Below are 22,914 nucleotides of genomic sequence, written 5' to 3'. Positions count from 1 at the left end.
TGACCTCAGGTGATCCGCCCACCTCGCCCTCCCAAAGGGCTGGTATTATAGGCGTGAGCCACCACGCTCAGCCTAAAAAATTCATTTTAAATGGGAGGGCACTGTAACATGGTTGTCACTGCCCTGTGGACAGGTCTGTTATATTTGGAAAAAAAATATGAAACTAAACATTCAAAGGTGTGTTTACTAACACTTAATTGGTGAGGTATGTTAAATTAAATTGAGGCTCAAGCTGCCTCCTTATATACTTTATTTTTATTTACTTATTTTTTTGAAACAGGGTCTTGCTCGGTTGCCCAGGATGGAGTACAGTGGTGCAATCATAGCTTACTGCAGCCTTGGCTTCCGGGGCTCAACCAATCCTCCCACCTCAGCCTTCTGAGTAGCTGAGACCACCTGTGCATACCATTATGCCTGGTTAGGTTAAAAAAAAAAAATTCTTTTTGGTAAAGATGGAGTCTCACTGTGTTGCCTGGGCTGGTCTTAAACTCTTAGGCTCAAGTGATCCTCCTGCTTCGGTCTCCCAAAGTGCTGGGATTACAGGTGTGAGCCACCATGCCCAGCCTTCTTACACATTTTAATTTCAGCCAAAGGTTTCTCTGTATACATACTGAACTGGATGTGTAAACAGAATAGAACATACTCTTGCCAATCTCTGGTTTTGGCCAATCACAGGCAGTCAACGGTTCAATAAGTCAACTGTGTTCAAATAAGACAAATGCTGAGTTGTAACCAATCTGGCTGTTTTTGTATCTCACTTCCGATTTCCGTAGGTCACTTTCCTCTTTCTGTCCACAAGTCTCTCACCATTTGGCTGTGCTGGGGTCTTTCTGAGCCTCTATTCTGGTTAACGGTCTGCCCGGATTTACGAATCATTCTTTGCTCAACTAAACTGTGAACTTTAATTTGTCTAAAGTTTTTTCTTTTGAAACAGGCGTGTGCTTTGAAAAATAAACAAAGGATCAAATTTTATCACTAAATTCCGTAAGAATTTTTCATCTACTTCAATGATTACCATCCTTTTAAACCAGTACCCCCTTTTGTTAAAATTAAAAGTAGCATGCATTCCTCATCTACCCTGAAAAATCTCAGACTGGCTGTAACTGTCTATCTTCCCGCACATCCCAGGAGCCAAGAGAATTTTGTCCAGTTTACTTCCTATAGCTTGAATTTTGAACACAGTTGATCACTATTTCCCTTTCAAATCTACACAGCTATATCAGCAGGCAGCAGGCATGTCCCCAAACAAGGCCTGCCTGTCCTGGAGATTCTCAAGAACCCCCGCAAGAAGGACGCCAGCACCCCAGGGGTGAGAAGCATGCTGGTCTAGCTAATGGATAAAGCACAGTCGCCTGCTGTGGGTTCCCCAAACGGTTCGGGATCACACAGAACAACAAACACACCCTTACGGAGTGCTCACTATGAGCCAGACATGGTGCTAAGTGACTTGCTTTTTTTTTTTTTTTGAGATGGAGTGTCACTCAGTCACCCAGGCTGGAGTGCAGTGGTGTGATCTTGGCTCACTGCAACCTCTGCCTCCTGGGTTCAAGTGATTCTCGTGCCTCATCCTCCCAAGTAGCTGGGATTACAGGCGCTCACCACCACACCTGGCTAATTTTTTGTATTTTTAGTAGAGATGGGGGTTTCACCATGTTGGCCAGGCTGGTCTCGAATTCCTGACCTCAGGTGATCCACCCGCCTCGGCCTGCCAAAGTGCTGGGATTACAGGTGTGAGCTGCTGCGCCTGGCCTGACTTGTCTTTTTGATTTTATATAGGACTCCCCTTAAGGGATACACCAACTCGACAAGGTTGGGGTGAGTACCCTCATTTTATAAGTGAGAAAACTAAGGCAGAGTAATGTTTAGTGACTTATCTCAAGTAACTTAGGAAGCCAAATCCTGTTTGTTCACCTGCCAGGTTACAGGACCCCCCGCCCACCAGCCCAGACACTAATTCCCCCTGTACAAATCCCCAAGTGTTGCCTTATCTGCACAGTACTCATACTATTATTTACTCAATCATTTTCTTTATTTTTTCTTTTTTTTTTTACTTTTTGAGTCAGAGTCTTGCTCTGTCACCCAGGCTGGAGTGCAGTGGCACAATCTCGGCTCACTGTAACCTCCACTTCCCAGGTTCAAGCCAATGTCCTGCCTTAGCCTCCCAAGTAGCTAGGACTACAGGTGCATGCCACCACTCTTGGTTAATTTTTGTATTTTTAGTAGAGATGGGGTTTCTCCATGTTGGCCAGGCTGGTCTCGAACTCCTGAGCTCAGGTGATCATTCAATCATTTTCTTTAAATTGATAAGATAGTTCTATTTTTTTCTAATACATGTGAAGCTGATCACCCAATTATTAGACATCTTACATGCACCATGGACCCCCTTATCCACACTCCATCCCCAAATCACATCCTGGTCTTCAGGAGAACATGTGCCTCACCCAGGCATGCCCTTCACTGAGAACCTTCAGGAGGCCTGTTCTGGGCAGACCCTTCCGTGAGTCAGGCAGTTGTCACAATGGGGTCGTCAGATACATCCTAGACTTAGACACAGACAGAATGTGGACAAGGTTCTGGGGAGAGCAAGAGTGACACCCCGTTATGGGAACATTTCTCCAAGCCAAGAGTTGGAAAATTATCACCGGCAGGCCTACCACCTGTTTCTGTAAATAAAGTTTTATTGGAACACCGCCATACCCCGTTGTTTATGCACTGTCTGTGGCTGCTCTCTTATTATGAAGGCAGAGTTGAGTAGTTGCTACAGAGACCATAGAGCCACAAAGCCCAAAATGTTTACTAGCTGACCCTTTACAGAAAAGTTCTATTGACCCCTCTAGGTGAAGCATTTCCCATAAAAAAGTCAGCTTGTGGGCTGGGTGTGGTGGCTCATGCCTGTAATCTTAGCACTTTGGGAGGCCAAGGTGAGCGGATCACTTGAGGTCAGGAGTTCAAGACCAGCCTGGCCAATATAGTGAAACTGTCTCTACTAAAAATAACAAAATTAGTCAGACGTGGTGGTGTGCACCTGTAATCCCAGCTACTTAGGAGGCTGAGGCAGGAGAAACCTGGGAGGCGGAAGTTGCAGTGAGTGGAGATGGCGCCACTGCACTCCAGCGTGGGTGACAGAGTGAGACTCTGTCCCCCACCACCACCATAAAAAAGTCAGTTCATGAAAACTAATTCACAGTGATACGGATATTACCTGCTGATAAGTAGACTTGAATCACGCTTAATTCAATTCTATTAACCACTAGTTACTTATTGGGGAGCTACTATATGACACTCTCGGCTAGGGGCTGGCCTTACAGAGGTGAATAAGGCTGGGCTTCTGTTTCCTGGAGGAATCAGGATCTAAACAAGTGTGTGCAATACAACTCAAAGGATGTCAGAGCAGGATTTGATGTTTTATCTTCCTATAAAGTCGATTCTGGGAACCTGACCTTTTTGTTCTTTAAAACTTTGAACTTTTTTTTTTTTTTTTTTTTTTTGAGACGGAGTCTTGCTCTGTTGCCCACACTGGCACGCATTGGCGTAATCTTGGCTCACTGCAACCTCCGCCTCCAGGGTTCAAGCAATTCTTCTGCCTCAGCCTCCCAAGTAGCTGGGACTACAGGTGCCCGCCATCATGCCCGGCTAATTTCTGTATTTTAGTAGAGATGGGGCTTCACCATGTTGCCCAGGCTGGTCTTGAATTCCTGACTTGAAGCGATCCACCCACATTGGCCTCCCAAAGTGCTGGGATTACAGGTGTGAGCTACTGCGCCTGGCCAAAACTTTGAAATCTTAAAACTATAACCATGGGCTAAGATTTATCTTCTCTCTCTCTCATTTTCTAAAAAAGCATAAATACTAGAAATGAAACTCTAATTCTGTGAAATGACTCATTAACTTTTGCAGGGAAGATCAACTTATTGGAATTTTTCATAATTGCCAAATTTGCTCTGGGCTCTCTAATACACAGTTCTAATCTCTCTGCTGAGAATGGAAAAAAAGAAAAGGTATCGAGACATCAAGGGAAACATGGTCAGTTAAAGAGCTAGCTTTTGTTTTTTAAGACTGAGTTTCTAAATTGGAATCCATATTAAATGGATCACATATTAACCCTCTGCTGAAAGAGGCATAAGGGACAGAGACAATGTCCCGGTACAACCAAGATTTCACTATCTACTATCTGTCTTTGCTACTCCAACTAGGTATTAGGCAAATTAAGGGGAAAACCAATTTTTACATCCCTTGGATGTGATGAAATTGATTATCCTCACGCAGGGGAAACGAAGACAGAAAATAACAGGTGGCACTTCACACTGGTATATCTGTCCTGCCCTGATAACTGTTTATTTGTACCGGCTATTGACAGTGTTTTTGTATCATACAAAGAGGGTTTTCTAGTGAGCTTCAAAAGTAGAAATAGGATGCATCTGTTTCTAGGGAAACCTGAGCTTGGAGGCTGGCGGGCTTCGGTTCACACAGCACACCCCTCTGCTCCCGGTGGTCCACTGCACAGTGACATCCCTCCTCCTCATTTACCTCATCCCACTTTTAAAAATTAATGCAACAATGAGAGATGATTGTTGATGCTCATTATTAAATCATTTATTCATCCCACACAATGATTCAGAATTATTCATTAAGCTTGCTGGAAGGAAGCTGAATTTTACCTCCACGGTGGTTTGGGGAGAGATGTGCTCTTTAAAAGGATATTTTATAACAACACAATTATCATAATTAAAAGCTACCCTGATATTCTGATGAGCTTTTGACATATTTTTGAGTCCTGGCATTTCAGCACAAGGAGATAAATGAGACTGAAACAGTAGTAGGGAATAATATTGCCACGGGGGGAGAAAAAACCAAAGGCAATATTAAATACCAGCTGCCATCGTCACCCCCAATTTTATCCCAGCTTTTAAGTTAATGAATTTTACAAAATATCACTTGAACTTCTGGCTTTCCAAAATGAGTTCCAATTACGTTGTTGTGACCTGAGGCCCCAGGAGTGTCCACCTACCTGAGCTTCCAAGCCCAGCAAGTCTCTCTGTCTGCAGCAGAGTGCATCCACATCTGACTCATATCTCTTTCTGATGTTGCCTAAGATTTCTGCTGCGTTTGGAAGGTCATTCAGCAAAGGGCCTGGTTTGGCAGGCCGCGGAAACTGACAGGGAGTTGCGGAAAGGGCCCTCATCTCTCTGGCCTTCTCTGTGAAGCAGGTTTGGGTGAAGACCCTTAGGCCAGTGGCCAAGAAGAGGTGCCTTTGTATACCCGCAGGTGTTGCCTAGAGGAAGCAGTGGGAGGGGGTGCTTGGGAAGAGAGAGACAGACTGATGAGTGACCCCGGAGAGCCAGCCTGAGGACCGGAGCAGAGAGAGGCACAAGTGGCTTCCCTAAGACCGAAGCCACAGAGGCCACGGGTTGGGAACTTGATGGTCTGAACATGCTCCTGTCGCCCAGGCTGGAGTGCAGAGGCGCAATCTCGGCTCATTGCAATCTCCACCTCCCAGGTTCAAGTGATTCTTCTGCCTCAGCCTCCCGAGTAGCTGGGATTACAGGTGGGCACCACCAGGCCTGGCTAATTATTGTATTTTTTAGTAGAGACAGGGTTTCGCCATGTTGGCCAGCCTGGTCTCGAACTCCTGACTTCATGTGATCCGCCTGCCTTGGCCTCCCAAAGTGCTGGGATTACAGGCGTGAGCCACCACACCTGGCCCAAAGACTTTGACTCATTCATTCATTCCACAAATACTGATAAAGCATTTATTATGAGCTAATATCAGAGCCAGGCCTCCCAACTGCATAGCTGAATATAACCCTGTCCCTGCCCTCAGGGAGCTGAGAGTTTAGTGGGGATTCACACAAGTCAACACTTGCAAATCCATTTGACAAGTGCTGGGATAAGAGAAGCTGAAGAACCTGGGGCACAGAGGAGGGGAGAGCCTTATACAGAAGGTGTCAAAGTTGAGTGGGAGGTGGGATGTGGTGTCTCACACCTATAATCCCAGCGCTTTGGGATACCCAGGCGCGAGGGTCACTTGAGGCCAGGAATTTGATACCAGCCTGGGCAACACAGTGAGCCTTCCATCTCTGCAAAAAATAAAAAAATTAGCCAGGCATCGTGGTGCTCTATTGTAGTCTCAGCTACTTGGGGGGCTGAGGTGGAAGGATCACTTGAGCCCAGGAATCCAGAGCTGCAGTAAGCTATGATCACAACATTGCACTCCAGCCTGAGTGACACAGTAAGACCCCATCTCAAGAAAAAAAAGTACTGAGGCCAGGCATGGTGGCTCACACCTGTAATTCCAGCACTTTGGGAAGCTGAGGCAGGCAGATCACTTGAGGTCAGGAGTTCGAGACCATCCTGGCCAACATGGTGAAACCCTATCTCTACTAAAAATGCAAATATGAGCCAGGCGTGTTGGTGAGCGCCTGTAATCCCAGTTACTCGGGAGGCTGAGGCAGGATAATCATTCGAACTCGGGAGGTGGAGGTTGTAGTGACCCGAGATCATGCCACTGCACTATAGCCTGGGTGACAGAGTGAGACTCTGTCTCAAACAACAAAAAATTGCTGAGTGGGCCTAGGCAGGTGAACCAGAAGCGGCTGGAGGGGAAGGCAGATGTGACTGAGAAGGGCCCTGGACACTGCAGTGAGGAACTGGGCCAGACCTGGGGGTGAAGGGAAGCCTCACACTGGGCAGCCAGTTACACGCCCATCTTGCTGTTAGGTGCAGAATGAACTAGAATGGGCAAGAGCAGAGCAGGAAGCACTGTGCAGAGCTGCTGCTGGGACCCAGATTAGACAGTGGACAGGCTACAGAGACAATTGAAGGGACATGAAATGACCAAGAGCCTTCAGCTAGTGAGCTCCTCCGGAGACGGAGCCATTGGATTCCAGCGCCTGATGTCACTGAGAGTGGAATAAGGAAACTAACCCCCCTGCTCTGTCTCACGCCTACCAAGCAGCCTCCTGATTATAATTGGGCTTCCCATGTAGCTCTGCCTACAGGAAGAGAAAGCACTGCTGGGGCAGAGGCCGGGGCTGCAGTCTTGCCCTAAATTAATCAACTGCCATTCTGGTTGTGGCTATCAGTCTCTGGGAGCTGGCATAACTGGAGACACAGACCAGCCCGTGGTTTGCCAACAGCTCTTGTTCCTGAGCTTGAGGGGTTGCAGTTCTGAGTGAGCAGGGGGCTGGGGCATCATGGATACGATGCCACCCTGTAGGGCCCTTGGTGGGTGGTCAACAGGCTTCTCCCAAGGGTGCTCTGTTAGAGCTCACACTTGTAATTTATAACTCTTTTGGGGGCCAAGGCAAGGGGATCATTTGAGGCCAGGAATTCAAGCCCGGCCAGGTGCAACACAGTGAGATCCCATTTCTACAAATAATTTAAAAATTAGCTGGGCACGGTGGCATGTGCCTATAGTCCCAGTTTCTCAGAAGGTAGAGATGGGAAGATTGCTTAAGCCTAGGAGGTCAAGGCTGCAGTGAGCCATGATCACGCCACTGCACTCCCGTCTGGGTGACAGAGCAAGACTCTTTCAATAAATAAATAAATAAATAAATAAATTTAGAGCTGTGGGTCTTCTCGATATCTGGGGGTGCTCCGTCCTACAATGGGAAAACCACAGAACTACATACCACTCAGGAATGTGGCTGACAAACAAAGAACTCAGGGCAGTCATGGGTTTTACTCATCTAACATTAGATCTGGCTGGCTGCGGTGGCTCACACCTGTAATCCCAGCGTTTTGGAAGGCCGAGGTGGGTGGATCACCTGAGGTCAGGAGTTTCAAGACCAGCCTGGCCAACACGGTGAAACTAAACCTGGCCAACCTGCCTCTACTGAAAATACAAAAATTAGCAGGACATGGTGACGGCCGCCTGTAATCCCAGGTACTCAGCAGGCTAAGACAGAAAAATTGCTTTAACCCAGGAGACTGAGGTTGCAGTGAGCCAAGATCGTGCCACTGCACTCCAGCCTGGGTGACAAGAGCAGGACTCCATCTCAAAAAAACCCACTATTGAATATGACAGGAATCACTTCAGTGGCATTAAATGTTCTCTCTGGCTTTATTCTCCGTTACAGAATAGTCTCTATGGTGGTGCTCATGCCATCTTGATGCTTTTTTTCCTTGTCATCAAGACAGTTTTCTGCACCAACTGAAGCATGGCATGAAATTTCAAAGGCCTTAATAGAAGTTTTCTAACTTTATCTCCATGGAACAGCTGGAAAACGTCTCCAATTATATGAGGTTTTTGCAAAATGTCTTGAAAACACGGAAGTGTCGGCTGGGTGTGGTGGCTCACACCTGTAATCCCAGCACTGTAATTCCAGGTGGGACTAAATCCGTTCCTCTCTCCCGATTCTAGAGGAGAACTTAATCTACCTCACCAGAGGAAAACTGATCAGGTCCTGTGGCCTTGAGAAGCCAACATAGGCAAATCACTTGAGGTCAGGAGTTTGGAACCAGCCTGGCCCACATGGTGAAACTCCATTTCTACTAAAAGTACAAAAATTAGCCGGGCGTGGTGGTCAGCATCTGTAATCCCAGCTACTTGGGAGGCTGAGGCATGAGAATCGCTGGAATCTGGGAGGCGGTGGTTGCAGTGAGCCGAGATTTTGCCACTGCACTCCAACCTGGGCAACAGAACAAGACTTTGTCTCAAAAAAAAAAAAAAAGAAAAGAAAAAAAGAAAGAAAAGAAAGTAAGCCCTGGCGAAAGTAAGAATGAGGACAAAGAGAAGAGACACAACCGTTGGCAAAACTGGAATTTGCCAAGTCACTGGTAACCCAGGGAATCCACCTAGAACAGACTGTTTCTCTTGAAAGGCCCATGGCAGGTGCTACCAGAAAAATAAAGGAGGTGGGTGGGCTAGTGCCTTAGAGCGCCGTCAGAAACTGAGATGTGACCTCCAGAAATGGAGCGTCTTCATTCTGTGTGTGCACGCGTGTGTTACATGTATGACTGGCGGGAAAAGATGGGACTAAATCCATTACTCTCTCCTGATTCTGGAAGAGAACTTAATCCACCTTGCCAGAGGAAAACTGATCAGGCCCCAGGAACTGTCCACTAAAGTCACATCCCAGGATTTCCTGGGTCACAGCTGACAAATAAGGGAAGCTTGGCTCTTAAAGATCGTCTGCCCTTGAGCAAGGTGCCTGCTTCCCAGAGAAGTGAAAGCAGATGTCCCTGGCATCTTGCCTTCTTCTAAGGCACATGCAAGCCACATTCACACCCACCTGCACCACCTGGTCTCCTCTCCCCAATAAACCCCTCCTGCCACTTCCAGAACCCCCATCTTCAACTATGAGCAGCTATGGCACACTGAGTACTTAGGCTACAGGCTGTTCTCCATGTCTTGGAGGCCTTTCTCATTTACTCCTCGAAACCATCCTGTAAGAGGGCTACTATTACTATTCCTGTTTTACAGACGAGGAAACTGAGGCGCAGGAGGATTAGGTAGCCAGCCATGCAGTCTGCAAGTCCAAGAGCTGGGATCAGAACTCCCGGCCTAGTCCTGTCTCCCTTTTTGCCACATTGCAGTGGGACGGGAGAAGGATCTGGAAATGCCCTGTCTAGACGTGCCCTTCCTCCCTGAAACCCGTGGCACGGGACATCTACCTGCGTGGATGAACTTGTCTGCCAGCTTCTTCCGAGCGGGCTTGCTGAGGTTGAAGTAGTCGTCGTCGTCCTCGTCAATGCTCTCCAGGAACAGCGGGATGTGCTGGAAGACGACGGCATGCTGGCAGTGCCGCTGCCTCGCGATGCTCAGCTGCTCGTCCAGCCACTGGTCCTGCGCCTGCTTCAGGCTGGGGCACTTGGAGGGGTTCTGGTAGAACTGGGAGTTGAGGACCAGGAACAGGACGCCCCCGACCCAGAAGCTGAAGTAGTCGTCTCCCCAAGTTTGGCAGAACTCCTCGACGGTCTCGGCCGAGGGGGCGTTGCCGATGTCGTGGTTGCCGCTGACGAGGACCAATGGGATTGCCCTGTCCACCGTTCTGAGCACTCGCTTCAGGTCCTCCGTCTGCTCCGTCCGCCACGGCTTCCCTGGAAGAGCGAGGGTCACGTCCTGAGACAGCCAGAGGCTTATTCACTTGAAATGACTAACTTAAGTACTTACTAACATAAAATTAAAAGAGAGAGTAATCTAGAAATCCACTTGACCTGGCACATGGAAACTGCAAAATGCAGTCATGTGCTAAAAGCAAACCAACAAGTCCGATGGGGGCCTCTGCCCATCCTTCCCCACGACACTTTAGAAATTCCATGACTACATGGCCCCCTGCCCCATGTTGCTGAGTGATGGTGTGAAGTCAATTCTGAGATTAAATATTAGTGGACCGAGTGCGGCGGCTCACATCTGTAATCCCAGCACTTTGGGAGAGTGAGGTGGGAGGGATCACTTGAGCCCAGGAGTTCCGAGACAAACCTAGGCACTATAGTGGGACCCTGTCTTCATAAAAAGAAAATCAGGCTGGATGTAGTGGCTCACACCTGTAATCCCAGCACTTTGGGAAGCACAGGTGGGTGGATCACCTGAGGTCAGGAGTTCGAGACCAGCCTGGACAACGTGGTAAACCCCATCTCTACTAAAAATACAAAAATTAGCTGGGTATAGGTGCGGGTGCCTGTAATCCCAGCTACTCGGGAGGCTGAGGCAGGAGAATCGCTTGAACTCGGGAGACAGAGGTTGCAGTGAGCCAAGATCAGCCATTGCACTCCAGCCTGGGCAACAAGAGTGAATCTCTGCCTTAGCTTCCCAAAGGACTGGGATTACAGGCCTGAGCCACCGCGCCCAGCAGAACATGCATTCTCTAACTGTTGAATACCAAGTTCCTCATATTTCCACTCAATCAAACTCATTAATGGTGTGGTTCAAATTTTCTGTGACATTATCCTTTTCTTTTGGCCTGCTGATGTATATTTGTTTCTGAGAGACTTGGTTAAGTTGTCACTGTAACCGTGGATTCATCTGTCTCTTTTTGTAATTCTACCAAGGTTCATGCCATTTACTTTTAGTTACATTGTTAGATGTGTAAGAGTTCAGAATTTCAATATCTCACTGAAATAGTTTTATATTTAACCCTAATGAAATAAATAAATATTAAGATAAGAAACAGGCGATCTATATTAACGATATGAGAAGATCTTTAATATAAAGTAAGTTAATAATATAAGGCACAGAGGAATAAAATCAAACATAAATTTTTAAAAGCCTCACATATATTCATGTATTATGAATAAAATGTCCCCCAAGATTCAAAGAAAACTGTTAACTCTGGTTAAATCCAGGAAACAGAATGAGAGAGGGAGGGAGTCTTACATTTGGTTTAAAACCTTTATATTAGGCTGGTGTAAACATAATTGCAGTTTTTGCCATTGAAAGTAATGGCAAAAAATCACAATTACTTTTGCACCAACCTAAATACTACTTTCTTTCTTTCCTTGCCTCTCTCCCTTCCTTCCCTCCTTTCCCTTCTCCCTTCCTTCTTTCCTTCCTCCCTTTGCCCACGCTTATGTATAATTTTCACTGGAAAAAAAAAAAAGAACTCAAAGGTTTTGGCTCCACGGTTCTAGGACTTAAAGAAGATCGAGGAAGCCAGCCAGGTGGCTGGAATGAATGTTTGGACTCAGAGCCCCAGGGCCAGCCTAGATCAACTCAGACCAGCCATGAGGCCAACGTGGACTGCAGACAAACCCCCAGCACCCCTGGAAGAGAGGACTCTTGGTCCCTGGAGCAGGCAGGACCTGCTTCTACTGAAGGCTGAGCAGACTGGGCTTCGGACCCCAGCTCCTGCTGCAGGGGTCAGCCAGCCTTTCCTGAGCGCATTCCACTGGCCCCCAGAGATGGAAGGTGGCTGCACGGCCTGAAGTCCAGTGGAGGGAGCCTTAGGGAGAAGCAGGTTGTGCCTGCACCAGAAACCAGGAGGCCTCTCTCTCAGAGGTGCTGGGGTTCGTTCACCTGCCGTCTGCATCAAAGGTGCCATTGATTGACATTGCTTCTTTAGCCGGACCCGGACTGCAGGCATCTGTGTTGACTTACATGATCCTCTCTAAGACTCCATTGGTTGGTTCTTTTCCCATGCCAGTTTAGGAATGACAAGTCCTTTGTGGCTTTGAACACAACAAACTCGCTCAGAGACCCTTGTGGTCCAAGGCTGATTCATCACCACTTTCCTCACTGGATTTTCTCAAAGACCTGAAGCGGACCCTCTTACTTCCTCTTCTTTCTGTTCACACTGACTTGGGGATTTGGGGACATTCGATCACTGACAATACTTTCTAGCACTTCCTACAGGCTAGGCACTGTTCTCAGAGCTGTGTGTGCACCGACTCACTTCCTCTGGACACCAGTGGAGGAGTAGGGATTTGAACTTGGTGGTCCAGATCAGGGTGCTGTCTACAGGGTCCTGGTCACAAACTAAGGTCCTTGCTCTTAGGGTGACTTCTCTTGGCTGCCCTGAGACACAGGATGAGGACTTTATAATACACTGGGGTGCAGAGCATCCCCTGTTCTTGATCTTCAAAGGCATTAATCATGGCCCTTCACCTGCTAACTGAGGCAGGTATGGAAAATATCCGAATCCCTAATGACCATAAACAGAAAAGTTAAGAAGGGGCAGTTCAAAAGAAAGGCTTACTTGGGAAGGAAACCTTGTCTGGAAGCAACCAACAAGGAAGAGCTGGGAATTACACACGGTAACGTGATGTGTGTTTCCAAACAAAGAGGGATGCTGCTTTTGGGGAAACCACCAATATCCTCCAATAATCTGTTAAAAAACAAAAACAAAAACAAAAACAAAACCATGCAGCTCATCTTCCCTGAATTTCCTCCAGCAAAGATGAGCCTCTTGGCAGGGTGTAGTGACTGATGCCTATAATCCCAGCACTTTCGGAGGCCGAGGCGGGCAGATCACTTGAGGTCAAGAGTTCAAGATCAACCTGGCCAACATGGTGAAACCCCATCTCTGCTAAAAATAGAAAAATTAGACAGGCGTGGTGGCGTACACCTGTTATCCTAGCTACTTGGGAGGCTGAGGCAGGAGAATCGCTTGAACCCGGGAGGCGGAGGTTTCAGTGAGCAGCTGAGACCGCGCCACTGCACTCCAACAACAGAGTGAGATTCTGTCTCAAAAAATTATTTATTTATCTATTGTTGAAAAATAATAATAAAAAAAGATGAGCCTCCTTCTTGTGTAGCTTTTCCAACACTTTCTATATTTCTTGCACAGAGTCACAAGCGTTGCGGTGGAGTGAGTGTGCCCCGGTGTTGGTCTCTTGCCCCTTACAAGCTGCACGGCCTTGGGTAAGTCCCTTGGTTCCTCTGAGTCTTGGTTTCATCGTGTATGAAATGGGGATGATAATTCCCATCCCTCCGGAATGGCTGTAAGAATTCCTACTAGGATAATGATGCCTAGAGTCTGGTACAAACAAGAATGCAAAGCTGTCAGCTGTCTGCTTTCCACATCCCATCCCCCGAAATGTAATAAATTCTTCCATTTTTATCAGTGACCCACTGTGTGTGCCTAACAACCAGTAAATCGTTTCGGAAGGAATGAAAATCTTCCCCAGGGACAGAAATAGTTTTTAGTTAAGAATTTAGAAATAAAAGAGTAAATCCTAGATTACAAAAAGCCAAGTTGAATGCAAACGTTTGCATGATCTTTAACAAGCTCTCATTTGCATATATCAGAATCTCTGTAGGGTTACGTACAATATTAACAACAACTTAGTATTAACAAAGATCACAGCACAACTTAGCAGAGCTGCCTGAAAAATAGTCCCATGTGGCTGGGCGCAGTGGCTCATGCCTGTAATCCTAAGACTTTGGGAGGCTGAGGTAGGAGGAGGACCATTTGAGGTCAGGAGTTGGAGACCAGCCTGGCTAATGTGGCAAAACCCCATCTCTACTAAAAATACAAAAATTAGCTGGGCGTGGTGGCGTGGGCCTGTAATCCCAGCTACTCAGGAACCTGAGACAGGAGAATTGCTTGAACCCGGGAGGCGGAGGCTGCAGTGAGCCAAGATTGCACCATTGCACTCCAGCCTGGGTGACAAGGGCAAAATTCTGTCTCAAAAAAGTCCCATCGTATATGAGAACCCAGTCTCATTGTATATGAGGCTGGCCAAAGCCAACCTCACCAGCATCATGAACAGAAAAAAATAGAAACCTGCCCAAGGACACAGAGCTTCAATGAGTTTCCTGTCTCATGCAGGGTTCTGTGTTCACAAAAAGAATGTATATAAAGGACAGGAAGAAAGGCAGGGAAACAAGGGGAAAGACTCTGAAAAATGGCAAGAAATGACTCAGAAGAGGGGCAGAGAAGGATTGTTCTGGGGTCTCCAAGGTAGATAAGAGGTATCTGCTAAGTGGGTGCCAAGAGTTCCAGGACCCCAATGTCAGCACACACCTGACCCGCATGGAGAGGAGTCCTGGGTGGGAACGGCGAGAGCAGTGTGGAAAGCTGCAAAGTGTTTAAAACACTTAAAAAAACTCTAATGCAATCGGTCAAAATAAAACTAGGAAGTAAAAAGCATTATAACGATAATTACAAAATTCTTATTTGTATCAGTGGTACTGTGAGAGGTATGACTTATATTTTTCCATATTCTTTAAGGCAGACATTAGTATCTTGGTTGTTTTCCAAATAGCCTTAAAATACATTATCTAATAAAATCTCTTTGTGAATTAGGAAGAGAAATAAACATCCTTAACTGGATAAAGGACATCTGTAAACAAGTATAGCTATGATCATAGGTAATGGTGAAAGACTGACTGCCTTCCCCCAAGATCAGTAACAAGACAGGGAGGTCTGATCTCACACTCTCACTGAAATTCATACTAGAAATCCTAGTCAGTGCAATAGGCAGGCAGGCAAGCATGGAAGGAAGGGAAGGAAGGGAAGGAAGGGAAGGAAGGAAAGGAAGGAAGGAAAGGAAGGAAGGGAGGAAGGAAGGAAGAGAAAGGAAGGGAAGGAAGGAAAGGAAGGAAGGAAAGGAAGGAAGGGAGGAAGGAAGGGAAGAAAGGGAAGGAAGGAAAGGAAAGAAGGCAAGGAAGGGAAGGAAGGCAAGGAAGGCAAGGAAGGCAAGGAAGGCAGGAAGGCAGGAAGGAAAGGAAAGGGAAGGGAAGGGAAGGGAAGGAAGGGAAGGAAGGGAAGGAAGGGAAGGAAGGGAAGGAAGGGAAAGGAGGAAGGGAGGAAGGAAGGAAGGGAAGGAAGGGAGGAAGGGAGGAAGGGAAGGAAAGGAAGGAAGGGAGGAAGGGAAGGAAGGAGAGGAAGGGAAGGAAGGAAGGAAGGGAGGAAGGAAGGAAGAGGAGGAAGGGAGGAAGGGAAGGAAGGAGAGGAAGGGAAGGAAGGAAGGAAGGGGAGGAAGGGAAGGAAGAGGAGGAAGGGAGGAAGGAAGGAGGGAAGAAGGAAGGAAGGGAGGAAGGAAGGGAGGAAGGGGAGGAAGGGAAGGAAGGAAGGAAGGGAGGGAGGAAGGGAAGGAAGGAAGGGAAGGAAAGGAAGGAAGGGGAGGAAGGAAGGGAAGGGGAGGAAGGGAAGGAAGGGGAGGAAGGGGAGGAAGGGAAGGAAAGGGAGGAAGGGAAGGAAGGGAAGAAGGGAAGGAAGGGGAGGAAGGAAGGGAAGGAAGGATGGGAAGGAAGGGAAGAAAAAGAAGGAAGCAAGGGAAGGAAGGATGGGAAAGAAGGAAGGGAAAGAAGGAAGGGAAGGAAGGAAGGGAAGGAAGGGAAGGAAGGAAGGAGAGGAAGAAAGGAAGGGAAGAAAGGAAGGGAAGGAAAGAGGGATAGGAAGGAAGGAAGGGAAGGAAGGGAAGGAAGGGAATGAAGGAAGGAAAGGAAAGAGGAACGGGAAGGAAGGAAGGGAAGGAAGGAAGGGAAGGAAGGAAGGGAAGGAAGGAAGGGAAGGAAGGGAACGAAGGGAAGGAAGGAAAGGAAGGGAAGGAAGGGAACGAAGGAAGGAAGGGAAGGAAGGGAAGGAAGGAAGGAAGGGAAGGAAGGGAAGGAAAGAAGGAAGGGAAGGAAGGGAAGGAAGGAAGGGACGAAAGGGAAGGAAGGAAGGGAAGAAAGGGAAGGAGGGGAAGGAAGGAAGGGAAGGAAGAAAAGGAAGGAAGAGAAGGAAGGGAGGGAAGGAAGGGAAGGAAGGAAGGGAAGAAAGGGAAGGAGGGGAAGGAAGGAAGGGAAGGAAGAAAAGGAAGGAAGGGAGGGAAGGAAGGGAAGGAAGGAAGGGAAGAAAGGGAAGGAGGGGAAGGAAGGAAGGGAAGGAAGAAAAGGAAGGAAGGGAAGGAAGGAAGGGAAGAAAGGAAAGGAAGGAAGAGAAGAAAGGAAGGGAAGGAGGGGAAGGAAGGAAGGGAAGGAAGGAGAGGAAGGGAAGGAAGTAAGGGAAGGAAGGAAGGGAAAGAAGGAAGGGAAGGAAGGGAAGGAAGGGAAGGGAAGGGCATACAGATTAGAAAGAAAGAAATCAAACAGTCTATTCTCATAAGACAAGACTGTCTCCACAAAAAAATCCCAAATACTCTACAGAAAGCAAAATAAAACAAAACAAAACATCAAAGACTCCTAGCACTAATAAAAGAAATTAGCTTGGATGCAAAGTAAATATATAAAAATCAATAGTATTTCTATATCCTAACATAATATAAAAATTAGAGGTTTAACAAAGAAGGATTTAAGAGATATTGGGAGGCAGAATTGACAGGAATCCTCTTGTACTGGTTACAGGAAGGACTCAAAATTAATTCCCAGACATCTGAGCAACTGGGAGGCTGGTCATGTTGTTTACCGTCAGGGAAAAGACTAGGAGAGAAACAGGATACAGGTAGAAATCAAAAGCTCAGTTTGAATATAAAATTCAATGTATTGTTACAGGCAAAAAAAAAAGTGGGGGGAAACAGACAAATTGGACCTCATGAAAATTTAAAACGTTTGTGCATCAAAAGACACTGTCAACAGAGAAAAAAGTACAAACCACAGAATGGGAGAAAATATTCTCAAATTAAACATCTGATAGGGAATTAATATCAGAATATATGGAGAACTCCTAAAACTCAACAACCACTAAAACAACCCAACTCAAAAGTTGGCAAAGGATTCAATAGACATTTCTACAAAGAGGATACATAAATGGCCAATAAGGACATTAAAAAAGTGCCCAACACGACTACTTATTAGAGAAATGCAAATCAAAACCACAATGAGATACCACCCCATACCCATGAGGATAGCTACTATCAAAGAGACAGAAAATAACAGGTATTGGTGAGGATGTGGAGAAACTGGAAACCTTGTGCAGTTGATGGGAATGAAAAATGGTGTAGCCACTGTGTAAAACAATATGGTGACTCCCCCCAAAATTAAACATAGTATTACCAGATAATCCAACAATTCTGTATCTGAGTATGTCTCCAAAATAACTGAAAGCAGGGTCTCAAAGAGATGTTTTCATACCTATGTTCACAGTAGCATTATTCACAATAGCTTAAACATGGAAGCAACCCAAATATCCACTGACAGATGAAGGGATAAGCGAACTGTGGTATATCCATACAATGGAATATTATTCAACCATAATAAAGAAGGGAATTCTGACACATGCTACAACATGGATGAACCTTTAGGATATATGCTAAGTGAAATAAGTCATGCAGAAAAGACAAATACTGTTTGATGTCACTTATATGAGGCACTTACAGTGGTCACATTCATAGAGGCAGAAAGTAGAATTGCCAGGACTTTCAGGAGGGAAGGATGGTAAGTTACTGTTTAATGGGCACAGAGTTTCCATTTTGCAAGATAAAAAGAGCAACGGAGACAGATGGTGATGATGACTGCACAACAAATAGGAATATACTTCATGCCACTGAACGGTACACTTAAAATGGTTAAGGTAGTACATGTAACGTTATGTATAGTCCACCACGTTAAAAGAAAGAGAAGAAACTGCCAAAGTTATCAATATACTCATGGTCCCTCCGGGATGGGCTCCTGAGAGGGCAGCTGGATTTAGGAGTCTGGGTTCAGTGGAGGGTGGGGCTGGGGACACATTCACCATCATTCTAACAGGTGCCCCCACGACAGTGCCCTTGGGGTTGGCTTTTCAAGGGGATCCATAGGTGGGCTCTAGATTCAGAAGACCTGAGGTTGCTTTTTATTAGGAGTATCCTCTGGGGATGCTGCCCTCTAGACCCTAAAATGAAAATCTTATCACCTCCTTTATGGAAATTCTGTGAGGTAAATGAGATCACGTATTTAAAGTGTCCAGTATGTAGTATGTGCATACCTTCCCTTCCCCTCTTTCTAACAGTCCCCTACTCAGGGAAGAGACAGGGGAGGAGGGAGGCGGGTCTCAGGTTTTCTGAGATCTCCCTTGCATTTTTCTCATTCTCAGGGAGCTTGACCCCCAGTGCTGCTGCTGTCTCTGAGAAATGCAAGAAAGAACACATATGTCTGCAGGTTGACATCCTAGCCTAGAGCTCACGTTTGCCTGACAATTCATCTGCTGTGGTGCCTGGATGCCACACCTGTCCTGCAGACAGATGGATACACGGATGAGACAATACTTAGGCCCTTGCACAGAGAGGGAAGCATGCCAAGGACAAGAATTTCCAGAGCCAGCCCTAAGAGGTCCCTGGAAACAGAGTTGGGTGGGGCCCCGTCCCTACCTCAGGTTGGAACGGAATAGTCAAATCAGGGCATCAACTATATGGTTAAGATCATAGTTCAGTAATTAAAACTCTTTTCAGGGGGCAAGTAGAACTCTTTTCAGGGGGAAACTGGAAATATCCATTCGAACTTTAATAACTTCATGATATTGAGCAAACCAGCAGCTCCATTTATCAGCATTTATCCCACAGAGACATACACAAGTGTGCAAAACATAACTATTCCTTGTAACAATAATTGAGAAGGTATAAACATTTAAACTGGCTTAAATGTTCATTAATAAGGAATGGATAATATGTGTAGAGTAATAAACAGGCATCACACAGAATGAAGGAGATCCGAATTTAGTGGCCACAGATACATAGAAAAGGTGCATTGTTAAGGTTTGGGGAGCAAGCGTTGGGCTGGCAGTGGCAGACAGTAAGGGAAAACAGGAAGTTACAAGAGCTAGTAGTATGACACAATTTTGTTAAAAATAAATCAACGAGTTGGTATACTCAGAGATAAAAGTATCTAGAAAAACATGGCAAAACTGTTAATAGTAGCTGTCTGTGGGGAAGTGGAAGGACAGAAAATATTTCAGTTTCCTGCAAAACTTAATTTTTTATGAGCATAAGTTACTTTCACCATAGAAAAATAATCAAGGCATAAAAAAACCACAACTGCACTAAAATTAGATCTTATTAAGTAAACAAGTATACATTTAAATAAAATGGGAACAAATATAAAACAAGGGACAAGGCCAACTGTATAAGTACTGTTCTTTACTCTCAGAAAGAGAGAAAATGGAGAAAAGAGAGTACCAGAAAGGTACTTCTAAACAAATTCCTAAAAAAAAAAAAAATTGCAGTGGGTAAATTCATTTAAAAAAAAATGTAAAAAAAAATTGCACTCAGGATAAATTGTGTTCTTTCTGAATCTGAATAATTACATTTTCAGAAAGAGAGTCTTCTTCTAGAGCAGATGACTTCAAAAGCCAACACCTAGTGAGTATCAGAGACAACATGATGTCTCTGCTACTATTTTGATATCTGAATGAAATACCATCAAACGAGAAAGTTGTCGTCCTGGTCTTGTAAATCTAGTTTCTTTTTATTTTTTTTGAGATGGAGTCTCACTCTGTCACCCAGGCTGGAGTGTAGTGGCGCAATCTTGGCTTGCTGCAATCTCCACCTCCTGGGTTCACGCGATTCTCCTGCCTCAACCTCCTGGGTAGCTGGGATTATAGGCATGTACCACCACGCCAGGCCAATTTTTGTATTTTTAGTAGAGACGGGGTTTCGTCATATTGGCCAGTCTTCAACTCCTGACCTCAGGTGATCTGCCTGCCTCAGCCTCCCAAAGTGCTGGAATTACAGGTCCCATGCCTGGCCATAAATCTTGTTTCTTCAATCTTACTAAAATATGATATGTGTTTCTCAACTATTTTTCTCATTATTGGTCCCCCAAGGAGCCTAAAAATTAAGACTTTTTTCCTAATCTCCCCTCCACAAATAACGGCTTGAGATACAAATACGCAAGCAATATAATTCATCCTCTGAAGGTATGTAATTCAGTGGTTTTTAGAATGTTCACAGAGTTGTGGACTGTCACGAAAATCAATTGTGGGACATTCTCATCACCCCAAAATGAACTTTCACCCATCAGCAGCCCCTCCCCATTGCCCCGCAACTCCCACCACCCTAATTCTAAGCAATCACTAATCTACCTTCCATAGATTTCTCCACTCCAGTCATTTCATAGAAATAGAATCATATAAAATGTAGTCTTTTGTGACTGATCTTTCATTTTGCATGATGTTTTCAAGGTTCATCTATTTTGTAGCCTATAGTAGTGCTTCATTCTTTAATTGCTGAGTACTATTCTACTGTACGAATATATCATCATATTTTCTTTATCCATTCATCTGCTGATGGACATTTGGCTGGCTTCTACTTTCTGGCTGTTATGAATTATGCTGCTATGAAAATCCATGTGCAAGTTTGTGTGTGGATATCTTTCATCTCTCTTGAGTGTGTACCTAGGAGTATACATGGTCTTCCAGGAATTATTTTTCCTCCAAAGTGATCACCTCTCCTGTACTTAACCTTCTTTAGAGCTAACGCTGGCGCCGCTATAAGGTATGTACATACTTAATCATAGAATATTCGGTTTAACAAATTGCTTCTGGACATTTGGTACACATGAGGCATTGCTCAAGGCTAATGATGGACAACGTGATATCCAGGGACGAAGGAGTTCCAGGACAATTCCATGCAGATTCACTACGGCCAAGTCCCTTCACTGGAAGGAAAGAGCACAATTCATTTCTGTTTAGAGATTCTGGGGTGTCAGATCCATGAACAAGTCTTATTTAGAATGACTGCCTTTTTTTACTTTAAGATTCCATTCTACAGTCTGAACTCAGGTATTAGTGGCTATGCCCCTAAATCTTCAGTCCCATTTGGGATTTTAAATACGCAACCTAATGAAAAGTCAGTAAGAGTTTTACAGTTAAACTCCACATAGAGATACTGCTCTTTCAAAGCCAGAGGCAGAATCTAAGCAGTCTTAGTCATGACAGCGCTAGAAGCACAAAAGTTATCTGTCTTCAGTTAGGCATTTATTCAATGCAATCCTGCTACCCGCTGTGTGCTAGGTCAGGGCCAGACCAGCATGAGTGAGAGGTGTCTTTGTTCTCAATGGCCCAAGCTCTAGGGAGGGGCCCAGACATGGGAATAGGCAATGACCTTGTGGTGTTGCATGAGTTATGAAGTTACGTCATGGAAGTACTGGGTGCCATGGAAGCTCAGGGTGGGGGTTCAAGCCAGTGGGAGGTGCCCCAGAGCTTTCCCAGAGGAAGCAACATTCCCACCAAACATCACAGGGATTAGGTGGAACTAGGGCCTGCTGAAGAGGGGGAAAGAAGGCGGGGAAGGGAGCTTTCCTAACCAAAGGGAACAGAAGGGTGAGGGTGGAGAGGTTGAAAAAAAGACCAGGGTGCCTTTTGGAAAGTGGGGCAGTAAAGAGTAAACAAATCAGAGTAACAAAAAAAGTTTGGGTTTCTGAAGCACCAGCTATGTACCAGGCCCCTGGCTAAGTACTCTACACAGATTATCTCACCCGCTTCTATAAGAATCCTATTGGGATCATTTTTTAGTATAACTATATTCTATGCAATATTTGTGTTTAAATACACACAGACACACATACACAACCACATATATATATATAATAATAATAATAATTTTTTTTTTGAGACAGAATCTTGCTCTGTTGCACAGGTAGAAGTAGAGAGGCGTGAATCTTGGCTCACTACAACCTCCAACTCCTGGGTTCAAGTCATTCTCTTGCCTCAGCCCCCCAAGTAGCTGGGATTACAGGAGCCTGCCACCACACCCAGCTAATTTTTGTACTTTTAGTAGAGACGGGGTTTCACCGTGTTGGCCAGGCTGGTCTCGAACTCCTGACCTCAAGTGATCTGCCCACCTCCGCCTCTTAAAGTGCTGCGATTACAGGCATGAGCCACTACGCCCGACTTGTTCCTATATTTTTCTTATCAAATCTACCCTTCCTAAATGCAAGTCCCATCTGGGTTAACACAGCCTGACTCCAGAGCTGGTGTTTTCAGCTAAGAATGGGAAAGACTACGCTGTCTCCTGGTCAGCACCAACAGCAGATACAGCATGAACTCTGTAAGGGGAAGGGAAGGGAGCTGTAGTTAGCTCCATGAATTTCAATGTTGAGATACAAGACTTCAGGTCTAATCCCTCAAGCAGTGAGTCAGCTTGGCCACGTTTTTCTTGATGTGATAACTATCAGACTGGCAACAATAAAAAACTGTAGATTGGCCAGGCGCAGTGGCTCACGTCTATAATCCCAGCACTTTGGCACACCGAGGCGGGTGGATCATTTGAGGTCAGGAGTTTGAGACCAGCTTGGCCAACATGGTGAAACCCTGTCTCTACTAAAAATACAAAAACTAGCCGGGCCTGGGCACAGGTTCCTGTAGTCCCAGCTACTTGAGAGGCTGAGGCTGGAGGATCACTTGAACCCAGGAGGCAGAGGTTGCAACCTGGGTGACAGAGCAAGACTCTGTCTCAAAAAAGAAAAAAAAAAAAAGGGTGTTGATAATACTATTTGTTGGTGAGAGCATGGGGATACAGGGATTCTCTTATATGGCTGGCTGGGATGTAAATGGTTTCTTTTATTCAAATTTGAAAATGCACATTCGGATGGGAGCAGTGGTTCACGTCTGTAACCTCAACACCTTGGGAGGCTGA

The 22,914-nt window shown here is 45.7% G+C and overlaps 1 protein-coding gene across 4 annotated transcripts in view; it reads right to left on the bottom strand.

The window, feature by feature from the left end:
• Positions 1-22,914, bottom strand: part of CPPED1 (calcineurin like phosphoesterase domain containing 1) — a 137,378-nt gene that overhangs the window by 32,635 nt on the left and 81,829 nt on the right. For 3 of the 4 annotated variants that reach the window (XM_033235722.1, XM_033235724.1, XM_033235723.1), the window contains exon 3: positions 9,616-10,041. The exons of the other annotated variant lie outside the window; for it this stretch is intronic. In XM_033235722.1, the coding sequence (XP_033091613.1) occupies positions 9,616-10,041 (426 nt within the window). The remainder of the gene's footprint in view (positions 1-9,615; positions 10,042-22,914) is intronic. 4 annotated transcript variants of the gene reach the window in all.

This window comes from Trachypithecus francoisi, unplaced genomic scaffold, assembly GCF_009764315.1.
Source record: "Trachypithecus francoisi isolate TF-2019V2 unplaced genomic scaffold, Tfra_2.0 Lachesis_group15, whole genome shotgun sequence".
NCBI classification, from domain to species: Eukaryota; Metazoa; Chordata; class Mammalia; order Primates; family Cercopithecidae; genus Trachypithecus; species Trachypithecus francoisi.
Note: the sequence above shows the minus strand (reverse complement) of the source record. Positions and strands in the feature narration are given on the sequence as shown.